The 12,950-nt window shown below is 44.6% G+C and overlaps 1 protein-coding gene across 4 annotated transcripts in view; it reads right to left on the bottom strand.

Moving 5' to 3' along the window:
* Nucleotides 1-388: 388 nt before the first annotated feature.
* DGKD (diacylglycerol kinase delta) overlaps nucleotides 389-12,950 on the bottom strand; it is a 755,036-nt gene continuing 742,474 nt past the window's right edge. For 2 of the 4 annotated variants that reach the window (XM_085634674.1, XM_085634677.1), the window contains one exon: nucleotides 389-1,455. In XM_085634674.1, coding sequence (XP_085490800.1) covers nucleotides 1,366-1,455 — 90 coding nt within the window. In that variant the 3' untranslated portion in view covers nucleotides 389-1,365. The remainder of the gene's footprint in view (nucleotides 1,456-12,950) is intronic. The other 2 variants (XM_085634676.1, XM_085634675.1) reach the window with 2 other exon arrangements.

Raw genomic sequence — 12,950 nt, forward strand, 5'->3', positions numbered from 1 at the left:
AGGAATGAATGGGTAGGTATTCCTTATTACCGATTCGGTATTACCGATTCGGTAATAAGGAATGTTAAGGAATCGCTATTTGAATAGCGATTCCTACATGCATAGCCTTTTGCTATTCCTTATTAGCGATTCCTTATTTTTCGCTAATAAGGAATCGCAAATGCTAATGTTGATGCATATGCCCCTAAGACTCTTATATTTTACAATCCTATGACAAAATGATTGACCTGCAGCACATATAGTTGGCACATCCAGATAAAATAAAATCCAGAGCTGCCAACTCCAACTGATGAACTTCACAACATACTGTGCGAGCCAGAAGAGATACAGCAAAACAAGGGCTCAATTTAAGAAGGGAAACAACAAAAAGGAGGTATACACTAGCGTTCAAGTAAACACAAGAAAGAACCTTCATTAACCGATAAAAACTGAACTGAGGCACTACTTACTCTTTCTACAAAAGTGTAAAACTGTGATGGCAAAATGTGGTTAGTTACAACGCCAAGACAGAATGACAGAATTACTCTCTCCAGCCTTAATTATTGAAAGAAAGGAACCGTACCAAGTGAAGTCCTGGCTATTCTACAGTTCCAATGATATTCGATCCACCTGAAATGAATAATTGTTCTTTGAACACCTGTGTTTCGACAGCTTACTTTGCTGATTTCTAACGAGTGACCGCATCTGCCTCATCATTTTCTCATTAGTTATTTCCTCACAACAAAATGTGGAGTTTTACAGTCATACTTTCTGTACAAAATATGTTTTCTTTGAAAGAAATTTTCTGAGTTAAAGTTCCACTTCTGTAAAATATGCAGCACCTGTGTAGACACACCAGTTTCCACTTGACAATATGCAGCAATCACTGGTTAAGCAGAGCCACTTATGAGCAAATGTCCTTGAAACATCATTAAGAGAATGAGGTGAATAAATGGGAAAGTGTGCCTAAGAGCACATGGGGTGTAATAAAAGTCCTGTGTAGTTCATGAAACACTTGTGACCAGGTACAAACTCATTATCAAGGCCTCATAGCTGATGGACGAACACTAGCTACAATAACCAACAGAACCAGAGCCCACTTGTTGCATATGGCTGTCTGATGCACTTCTTCCCTCATTAAGAAGAAGTTATTTGCAGTGATCCTTCACATAAAGGAACCAGTGTATAAATTTGGACCACTCCATATGGTCAAGAGATCTGGCTTGGTAAATGTTCCGACAAGATGCCAACTCGCCATGGGTGATATGTAGACGCTGCTCTCATCACAGAGCTCCATCATTGCATGGGCATATTGTTGAATGTTGCATAAGATTCACTGCAGAGTTTGAGGAGAGGACCTGAAGATGCAAGAGGTAAAAACAGAAGCTATGCCTCGCTGACAGGAGGATTCCGGTTCAGATCCTTGACGCCGTGTAAAATTCTTTTCATGTGACCTACTTTGGTCACCCCCAGGTCCTAAAACAAAAAAACAAAAACAATTAGACAGTTAAAACGAACAACATCCTACTTACCTTCAGTAATGTTCTTTCTGATGGATGAAGCAGTTCCTACACTTCCATTACTTAGGCCCTCTTCCCAGGAGCAAGACTGGAATGCAGACATTTTTTCCACCAACTTCAAGTCACTAGTGCCAGGTGGGGCTGAACAGCGTTGACTGTGAAGCCACAGAACCCCATCAGAAATTATGCTGAGGGAGTATAAAAGGCAGTTCAGAGTTTTGTTTAATAAGTTCTGCTTGTTTAATCTTCATCCGCCCTACAGGCTAGTGGTGTAGAAGAGGGAGCCAAAAGAAATAAAAACAGGAAAGAATCATTTTTAAAAAGTGAGCGTGCAGGCGAGAGGGCAGTAAGGAATCTGATGGAGTGGAATCATTCATTAAAAAGAAAAATATTGAAGCCAAAAAAGTTCTTATTTTAAAAGATCTTCACTCCCACAGAATCCTTTTTAATCTACTGACAAAGCATCCCTGAAGGGAGAGGGTTGACAGTATGCACACCTGAAGCTATAGTAGAAAGGACTAAAGTACTGCCCTGTCAAATCTTTAATGCTCCCTTTTGCCCTCATCTAAATAATAGGGTTCAATAAACAAATGTATAGATGCATAGTACTGAAATATCTTTCGAATTGGGACAGTACAGCAAAGACCAAGATGTACCAACCCCTCAGTAGAGTAAATTTGAAGCCCTTCTGGAAAGGATTTGCCGACTAACTCATGACAATGTCTCACTGAGAAAATAAGGCATCTAGAGATCATTTATTCCCTGGCACTTTTCTATCAAAACCTACAACAAAGGCAATCTCTTTTGAATACAGTGGGTAAGTGCCCTATTTGGATATAGCCTATTTAACTCCTGGTACATGGAAGGGGCACGCTGAGGAAAGAAAGCAGGCAATTAATTTACCAGGACCACATGCATAGACGTCTAACCCTTTAGTAAAAATTTTAGCTTCATGGAATTCATGCATTTCTACTGTGAGAATTTGAGCGAGCAATGCAGGTTACATTGTCTGTTTGTACTGGTTGCAAAGATATCTATCTTTGGTATTTCCCAGGTCAGGAATGTCTGTTCCACCACTTCCTGAAGGAGAGTTTACACTTTTGATTGGTGCACAACACATCATACTTACAAGGTCTGCTGTTGTGCTCTCCTATCCCCAATGAAGCAGCTGCTCACAGACTAAACTGTTTGTCTTTGGCCTAAACCCTGACCTCCTCTCAGTAGTTTTGCACTACACCCCTTTTCTTCATCAGGAAAAACATAGCTTAGATGTTGTCTGTTAGCAATCCGCGTTCCTTACAGCTGAGGGAGAAAGCCCTATATGGCTAATTTGAAAATCCTCTCATCTACAAAATATATGTAAAAATCCATTCTTCCAGGAGCCGTAGAATATTTGAACATCAAGTCTCCCAGTTAGGCCACACAAGGCCACAAAAGAGACACCTGAGTGAACTGTCAAATGTGGGAATGGAGGTCTGAAAGAGTGGCCTGTTAAGAGACTGGATGGCACTAACCACTACTGAATGCAATGTGCTAGAATTAGGCCATATTAAGTGTAAGAGACTGGATGGCACTAACCACTACTGAATGCAATGTGCTAGAATTAGGCCATATTAGGTGTTCCAACTGATCAGAGTGCCAATTCAAGTTTTGATGCAGAGACCAGGGCAGTAGTCACATTAGCAGCTGTGCCTATGGCACTAGGACAAAACAAAATGCAATCAGTCAAAGAAGGTCAGGAGAGATTTTACAGGCACACTCATGAATTTAAATACTAATAACCGAATTCTGATCAACTTAGTGCAATCTGAATTTTCCCTTTAGAAGGCCAAGATGAGTTTTGCTTCCCTTTCTCGGATCCCCTTTTGGGAGCGTGGGAGCATAAGGATCACATGATAACGCATCCTGTGATTTACAGAGGCATAAGACACAGTTGGAATACAGATTTGTCACCAACATCTGTTTGTGACAGGATATGGATTTCTTAAAAGCACAAAGATCTACAAGACAGTCTCCTTAAAAATGAGAAAAATGATAGAAGAAAAAATAGGACAAAGAATGCAAAGCGGCTCCGAATTATACTCCTATAAGAAAACAGAATGAAATAGTTACTTACCCGTAGGAATAATTTTGAAGCGTGAACACATTTCAGGATTCATACGCTATGCCTAATTTTGCCATCTAGAAGTTTGGTTGAGAAAGACCTCTGGCATCGACCAGTAGGTACATCTACCCCTCCCCCATGAAATTAGATGTACTTTAAAGCCCCTGTGCATGGTCTCAGTCTTCAAATTTCTTTTGACTTTGGTGACCAGACTTACATTTATGGATTCATAACTGGTATGTGTACTTATGCTATCTTTACCTTCTTTGAGAACACACACATCTCTTCTAGGGCAGGGGGTGAGGAGTACTGCTGAATTGCTCTCCTGGGCAGCCTGGAGAATAGGATTAGTGGTATATGAGAGGCCATAATGCACAGTAGTTTCATGCCGTTCTCACTGTCAGAGATTGTACCTTCTGGTAGAGGAACACTTGTTAAGACCCACAACCTGGACATATTTCCTGTGCTTGTTGTTCATCAATATCTGAAACGAGGTCTTGTTGTCATGTAATCCCCTTCTTTTTGTATGGGTATGACCTCCTGAAGTGTGGTCATTTTGAACTTTTGGGTGTTTACATATTTGTTGAGGAGATTCAGATCTATGACTGACCTCAGTTTTTGGTCTTGTTTTGGGACCAGAAAATATAATGAGTGCATTTCTTTGTTGTGTTCCACATGACAGACTTCCTCTATGGCCTGCTTTTGTACCAGTCCCTCTACTTATTGCTGTAGGAGCTTGAGTGCTCTTCCTTTCTAAAAACCTTTTCCTTAGTTTTAGTGGTTTGTGTACCAATTCTATGTAATAACCGTATTGTATTGAATTTAGTACCCATTTGTTGAGGTGATTTTTGCCCACTCTTGCAGAAAACCTCTTATTTTGCCGCCTATTGGTGTTAGCTATTGGGGTCCCCTTCTACACAGTCACTTGGAGGTTCTTGAATCTGTGTTCATGGTTTATGTATGGTAAAGGTAAGTGTATCTTTTAACCTAGAATGTTACAGGACTTGTGTTCTATTGTTCTTTTGTACTGTGACTCAGCTGAGTTCTATCTTGAACCAGTTGTTGGCTGGTGGAAAGGGTGCACCAACTGTGGTCTGTTTCTAAATAGAGTACTTACTTCATCAACCCTCTACCGACTCCTGAAGGTGTATCACTAGATTGGAGATGAGGTCCAGTCCACGGGACACCACAAGATGACTGTGTGAACTGTACAAGGATAAGTTGGTGTAAGGACCCACCACACGTGGTAAGATGGTTTCTATGTGTTTTCATGCGCAGAACAACCCCAGCGTATTCATAGAACTGATTACAGGCGAAATTGGAGGTGCGGAGGTGTGTTGCAGGGAGCCTTCAGAAATGTAGACTTATGCATATAATTAAAACAAGGAGGACTTGCCCAATGGTCATGGTGGTTTGCGCTGATGGTAACGATTGCACTTCAACCCTTTGCTGACTCCTGGAGGTGTATCATAAGAGAGGTCAGTCTTGATCTTCTGTGAGTCTGACTCCTGCCTCCTACTCTCATTCAAAAGTGCTGCCTTCATTCTTGTTGGAACTGCCATGATGTGCCAGATCCCTGAGACAGGGTGAGTTGTGTTATCTGTATTTGCCATCCAGGAGCATGGAAAGATCCCTGCTGCCACTCTCCTTCCTAGTGTGCACTGTATTTCTTTCAAAGGTACACCTGAATTGCATGGCACCCATGGCCTTGGCTGTGTCATTGTCCTTCCTGATATGTTGAAGCATCTCATCCACATCTGGCCCAAACAGGTTCTCTCTAGTGAGGGGTATATTAATTATGGAGGCTTGCACCTCCTGCTTAAACCCCCAAACTCTGATCCAGACATGCCTCCTGAGTGTGGAGCCCACGGACATCGGGCTGTGTGGGATTGATGCAGAGTTTAAAGCAGATTTGAGGCATGCGTTTGCTATTGTTTTGCCTTCCTGAATGATTCTTTTTACTCTTTTCCTATACTGATCTGGTAGGTGCTGCATCAGTTTTTTTCATTTTGTCCCACTGTTAAGTGTCTGCAGTGGATTAGTAGGGCATATAAAGTAGCTATCCTCCACTATGTGGCCACTGATCTATTTTTCCGCTTTCTGTGTCAATTCTTTTGGTCTCCACAGGGGACCTTCTGAATGCAAATAATCAGGAAGAGAATTCCAAAAGTTTGTTGCCTGAACAGAAAAGCTCCAACCACCCACACATTTCTTCAGATATCTGGGGGCTGGGGGTCTCGAAGAGATTGGCATTGAATGATCTTAGGATACAATAAGGGGTATATTTCTTACTTTTGTTTGATAGGAACCGGGAAGCCAGTTCTTTTATGTCATTAAAGGTAGTGCAACAGATCTTAAAGTGCATGTTTTACGGAATGGGAAGCCAATGTAGTTGTTTTACTGGAGGTGTAACATGGGACTTATTAGGCAGCCTGTAATTGAGGCTTCATTTGTGCCACTTTAAGATTTTTAATAGTGTTGTTTGGAAGGCCAACATAGAGTTAGAATAATTTAGCCTGGCTAGAATAGTGGCTATGATTACTGTTTTAAGGCTTCAATGGGGGGCGGCGGCAGATAATTTCCTGATGATTTTCAACAGGAAAAACGCACTGAGAGACAACCTCTCCAATTTGGGTTGACAGAGTAAGCCCACCATCTATCGTTACCTGAGGCTATTTTTTGATGCCTTTGGCAAGGGCGGATCTCCCATCTTAGAGGGCCAAGAACAACTATTCCAAGGATGTATCCTGTTGTTTAATATAAAATTTTTCTTTTTATCTGATTTTAGCTTGAGTTGGTTTTACCCCACCCATCCTCAGATAAATCTCAGGATGTTTTGGATTTCCTGTTGTGCAGCCATTTTGGTATCAAGGCGGAGGAGAAGCTGGGTGTCTTCAGCATAGTTGTACAATCTGCATCCCCTTGATGTCAGCACTTTTATTAGGGGTCTGGACAGGAGGGGGAATGGGATGACCGCCAGGGGCACTCTGTCAGTTACAGGCAAGGGAATTGTAGTATAGGGTGCCAGTAAAACTGACTGAACACAACCTTGCGCAAAATACTTCAGCCAGCTCAGAGCCAAGAACTTGAACCTTCAACCAGTTGACCAAGATATTTTGGTTGACTGTGTAGAAGGAAGCTGATAAATCCAGGAGCACAATGGTGGAGCTAAACCCTGCATCACTGTTGAGCCTCACATCGTCTAATCACTGTTGAGCCTCACATCGTCTATTGCTGCCACAATCACTGATTCTGTGCTGTGAGCAGGAGAAAATCCCGCTTGCAGTGTATTGAGTTACTCAGAATTTTGTAAATGATCCCAAATTTCCTGCTCCACAAGCGCCTCCAGAATTTTTGTAAGGCTAAAGGAAAATTTGTGGATAGTTTTTTTAGAAGTGGAATAACCCTAGAGTTTTAAAGGTTTCAGGGACAGATCCCTGCATGAGAGATTTATTTAATAGATTTAGAAGCGGAGCTCCCATGCCTTCTGCTACATTTATCATTATAGCGAGGGGGGGGGGGGGGGCAATGATCTGGTGCAGAGCGTGATTTACCCCATTTAATTAATTTCTGATGGCAGCCTTCGTCAAGGAGATTATTAAAGGAGCGAAGATGGCAACAATTATTGTATTCTGCCAATGTTTGAGAATCCTCTGTACTTTTTGTAAGACTCCTTATTTGTTATGAAGAAAGCATTCGGTGAATTGAACAAGTTACTTACCTTCGGTAACGCTTTTTCTGGTGGATACAATATCTGCCTGTGGATTCCTCACCTTTTGAATACCCCCTGCGCCAGCATTCTGCGGGAAAATTCTTACCTAGCTCTCCCACGTCGACGAGGTTTTCACAATGGACAGGCTCCGATTGCGGCACCGTATGATGTCATCGGAGCCAAAAGGACCTCGTCGGCATGCTGACGTCAGTTCCACCCATTTTTTCCGTGCCACCGAGGCAAACGGGCGGACTGACACATTTTCAAATATATACATAGCATATCAAATATATACATGTATGTAAAATCACCCTTGCATAATCAATAAGAGTGAAGAGAAATAGCAAGGGAAAAGCATTTCTCAACATTAAAGTATAAACATGAAATAAAATAAAACACATTTTCTTTTTTTTTTGGTAGAAACAGGTGGACAACGGGGAGGCGGGTGGGAGCGTGAGGAATCCACACGCAGATATTGTATCCACCAGAAAAAGGTAAGTAACTTGTTCTTCTGATGGATACTTCTGCCTGTGGCTTCCTCACCTTTTGAATAGATTCCCAAAGCCGTACTCGCCCGAAGGAGGGTGTCCACCTGACTAGATCAAAAACTCCTGCAAAACAAAGCGAGCAAAATGGCCATGCCTCCTAACCTCAGAGTCCAAGCAGTAATGCTTTGCAAAGGTGTGGAGGGAGGCCCAAGTTGCTGCCTTACAGATATCAATAACAGGAACACCTCTAGCCAAAGCAGAAGTAGTAGACTTAGCTCTGGTGGAATGAGTTCTGATACCTTCAGGAGGTTCCTTCTTGGCCAGGGCGTAGCAAATCTTGATGCACAAGATAATCCACCTGGAAAGAGTCCTCTTGTGCACTGCCTTGCCTTTTATTTTCCCAACATAGCCCACGAAGGGCTGATGGTCTAGCCTCAGATCTCTAGTCCAATCCAAATAAAAGCTGACAGCCCTCTTAGGGTCCAACAGATGCAGTCTCTCTTCCTCCTTGGAAGGGTGAGGGGGAGGATAAAAGGTGGGTAAAGTGATGGATTGTCCCATATGAAAAGGGGTAACCACCTTGGGAAGGAAAGCAGCCCTGGTCCTTAGAACCAATTTATCCGCATGAATGGTCAAGAAAGGAGGTTTCGAACTAAGAGCTTGAAGCTCACTTACCCTCCTAGCCAAGGTAATGGCAATCAAGAAAACCGTTTTAAAAGAAAGAAGCCTCAACGGGCAAGAGTGAAGAGGCTCAAACGGAGAACCCATTATAAAAGTGAGTACGAGATTCAAATCCCACTGAGGCATAATGTAAGGCCCTTAATGAACCTCATGACAATGGGGGACTTAAATAAAGACGGCTGGTCCAGCAAACAAAAAAAGGCCGACAAAGCCGATAAATATCCCTTAACAGTGGCTACAGCACAACCTTGCTGTGCTAAAGAAAGAGAAAACTCCAAAATATTAGACAAGCGGTCTTTCAAAGGGTCAATGTCTCTCTCTCTGCACCACTTAACAAATCTGGACCATCTGGAATAGTAAACAGATTTAGTGGAGTGTCGCCTGGATGATAAGATAACGTCCACTATCCCTGGCGGGAGAGAGAAAGAACTCAGGTTGCCCCGTTCAATCTCCAAGCATGAAGGTGCAAGCTCTGGAGGTGGGGTCGTAGAACCTGCCCCTGCGACTGCGAGAGGAGGTCTGCCCTGAGAGGGAGAAGGAGCGGTGGGTGCGACGTCTCAAGCGACCATCCTTTTTGGGGATCAGGAAATATCGGGAGTAGCAACCCTGACCCCTTTCCTGCTCCGGAACCACCTCTATCGCACCTTTTTGAAGCAATGTAAGTACCTTCTGCTGCAAAAGCAGTAAGTGGTCTTCTGAACACCCACCCTGGCGAGGAGGGTAAGGAGGAGGAAACTCCAAAAAGGGGAGGGCGTACCCATTCTCTACAAGATTCAAGACCCAACGATCTGATGTGATCAGTCTCCAATCTTGTAGAAAGTGGGACACTCGACCTCCAACTGGACCAACATGTTCTAAGATGGGGGATCTAGAACGGCTTTCCTGTTGTACCAACGGTGGCGGGAGGGGTGGTAGAGGAAGAGGAGGAGGACTGTTGTCGATTTGCACCCCTGAGGCCTCTCTTATTCTTTCCTCTGTATGATTTGTACAAGGAATCCGCAGTTGTTGGCTCTGCTGAGATTGCTGGCGGCCACGAAAGGAAGCAGATCTCCCAAAGCCACGATATCTTTTGTAACCATAACCTCTAGACTGCACCTGGAGGCCTAAAGATCTTGCAGTAGCTCTACTGTCTTTAAAATGTTCCAAGGCTGAATCCGCCTTTGAACCAAAGAGCTTTGACCCATCAAAGGGCAGATCCAGCAAAGTCACCTGAACATCAGCCAAAAAACCAGAAGACCTGAGCCATGCCTGTCTCCTTGTAGCCACAGAAGACCCCAACACACGAGCCACGGAGTCAGCAGTGTCCATGCCTGACTGAATCACTTGACGTGCTGCAACCTGCGAATCTGAAAGGACTTCAAAGAAGTTGGCACGATCCTCCTCAGGCAACTTCGGAGCCAATTGTACAACAGAGTCCATCAATGCATGAATGTATCTTCCAAGAAGGCAAGTTGCATTAGTGGACTTTAGAGCCATGCTTGCAGAAGAGAACACCTTCTTCGCAGCTTGCTCCATCTTCTTCGAATCCCTATCACCCAAAATGGTAGGGAAAGCACCAGAACACTATTTTGAGCAAGAAGCCTGGACAACTAAATTCTCCAGTGTCGGATGTGATGACAAAAAAGCCGGATCACCAGGGGCAGGCCTGTACCTTCTCGAGATGGAACAAGATACAGCCGGAGCAGATAAAGGCTTCTGCCACACCTCCAGAATTGGATCTGTTAAGGCATCTGTAAAAGGAAGCAAAGGCTCAGAAGTTGATGATGAAGTATTTAAAACTTCTGTTAGTATGTTGGACTTTATCTCCGCAGAGGGAAGTTTAAGGCCCAATAAATCAGCCACCTTCCTTATAACCACATGGTAAGGTGCAATGTCCTGTACAACACATCCACTTGCAGATGGCAGGTTATACTCAGGGGAAGCATCTAGGCCACTAGCTTCATGAAGGCCTTCAAACTCATCCAAAGAGTCCACAATTTCTCCTTCCTCCTGATTTTGTAAATACTCCTCCTCCTCAAGCAATCTCTGTGCCTCTCTCCTAGAACGTTGTTTAGGCAACGGCGACGGTGGCGCCACAGGCGGCGCCGGAGAAGACATCAACGGTGTCAATGGAGGAGTCTCGACTTCGAACCTCGACGTCGATCGAACTCGAGGTGGAGCCGACTCAGCAGCTGAAGGTGTTCGGGGAGCCGGAGTGGAGGATCTCGGCGCTGGGAAATGCCAAGCCGGAGGCGACGGCAAAAAAGGCTTGAAAGAAGCCTGGGGATAGAACTGAGGAACACCCAGGTTGAAAGCCAAAGGTCCCACGGGGCCTGACGGCATGCCGGATGGAGTCAAGGCTCTGGCAAACAAGTCAAACATCGCACTGAGAAAATGCGACGAATCAGCCCCAGGAGCAGGAAAAGGAGGATATGGATCCGTACCTTCCTGAAGGGGAGTCACCTCAGGTCGCACTGGAGCCTGCGGAGCCGGGGACGACGCCCACACAGGTGAAGTCACACAGCCTGGAGAGGGCTCACCAGGTGCCGGTGACGTCGCTGGAGCCAGTGAATCTTCATGTTGCGAAGAAGCATCTGAAGCCGGCGACGCCGCAGCCGGAGATGGTACTGGCGTCGCCTGAGGAGAAGGAGTTGGAGAGATGAAGTCCTTCCTCCGAGGTCGCTTAGCCGGAGTAGGCGACCTCGATCTCGACCTCGAAACCCTGGCCTTCGAAGAATGATGACGAGAGGTATGTCTTCTCTTGGATTTCTTGTGCTTCTTCGACCTCGACGTGTGAGAAGACGAAGACTTCGCCCTCTTCCTACTTCTCTTCTCTTTCTTGGCTTTGGCCATAAACAACTTGGCTTCACGCACTTTAATCGCCTTCGGATTCATTTTCCTGCAGCTTCTGCATTCCTCGACATCGTGGTCCGAAGATAAGCAACAAAGGCAGTCATCATGCGGGTCCGTAAGCGACATATGCCCGCCACACTCTCTGCAGGGTTTGAATCCAGTCTTCCTGGAAGTAGCCATCTGAAACAATTAAGAGATACACAGTTTTCCTCGATTAAAATGGAGAGCCCTATAGAAACCGTTAAGCGTCGACGGCGCGGAAAAAAGGGAACTGACATCAGCACGCCGATGAGGTCCTTTTGTGACTCCGATGACGTCATACGGTGCCGCGAGCGGAGCCTGTCCATTGTGATGAACTCATCAACGTGGGAGGGCTAGGAAAGAATTTTCCCACGGAATGCTGGCGCAGGGGGTATTCAAAAGGTGAGGAATCCACAGGCAGAAGTATCCATCAGAAAATGTCTTTCTGTCACAGTATTAATGTCTCAATTAGGAAGCCTGCTTCTGCCTCCAGCTCTCCTTATTAAACCATTATACATGGAGAAGACATCAGGTGGTGACGGGAAGCATATGCATCGAATCATTCCTCTGGGCATTCTATGTACCAAATAATTTCCTGAGCTGTCAGCAACAGTTTTCTCAAAGAGTTCCTCTACCTTGTAGAATCTCTCCTGTTCCTACTCTTGAGCAACAGGTGAGAGAGGGGGTTCAAGTTGTTGCTGCTCTTGTTCCTACTTTGGTTCCCTTGTTGTTTTTTGAGGGTTCCAGAATTCCTTTTTCTCTGCAGAACTGCTGCCATTTGGCTTCAAGCCTGTGCCTGTTCTTTCGGACATCAAATCACAATTTTTTTCTGCGTCGCTTGTTGGCTCTCCCCTCTTTTTCACGATTGATAGGGCTGACTTTGTCTCCTGGTCTTTTACTCAAGTCACAATCCCTTTCGGTGTCAAGCCCAGTTGAGAAGGTGTGCCCTATGTTCTGGACCTGTGGGGATCCTTATCGTTTACTCTCACTTCAAATTCCTTCTATTTCAGTGACGAGGAGGTTTTAGGGGATTTTGACCTCAATGATTCAATTTGGTACTTTTGCAGCTTTTCCATCCCCTTGTCTGCCTGATGGCACTATGATTTTCAAATCTTTGATGCCTTGGGAAACCTTGGGGTCTTCGACTTGTTTGAGCTGGAAAGTCTGAAGTCCTCCAGCAACTAACTGATTGGAGTGTAATGACAATGCCCACTTTTGTTTTTCTTTTACCTTAAGTGTTCAGGTAATAAACTCCGTACATGCTTGTCACCACTCCATCTGATGGTCCTTAGGCAGACACACATTGCACAACTTGTGCTCGTTCTTCTGTGTTACCTTGTGGTGGCACATGGAGCAAAATCTAAAAGGAGTGTTTTCCACCCCTTCAAGACCTAAACGGGGTTCCCACTTCTAACACCACCCCACAAGTGTCCGTTTTCAGACCACATGGTTGCAGCCCACTAGAAAAACCTGTGGTTTTCAGGTCCTCTTTGGTGTTTCCTTTCTCCGTAGTTGTTCCTCCACATTGATGGTCTTTTGCAGTGCCTATTCTGTGGTTTCCGAAAACTTTGGTGCTTTTGACCTGGAGCTGTGGACCTTGGTTCCATACCCAA

The sequence above is a fragment of the Triturus cristatus genome, chromosome 11 (genome assembly GCF_964204655.1).
Source record: "Triturus cristatus chromosome 11, aTriCri1.1, whole genome shotgun sequence".
Classification (NCBI taxonomy): domain Eukaryota; kingdom Metazoa; phylum Chordata; class Amphibia; order Caudata; family Salamandridae; genus Triturus; species Triturus cristatus.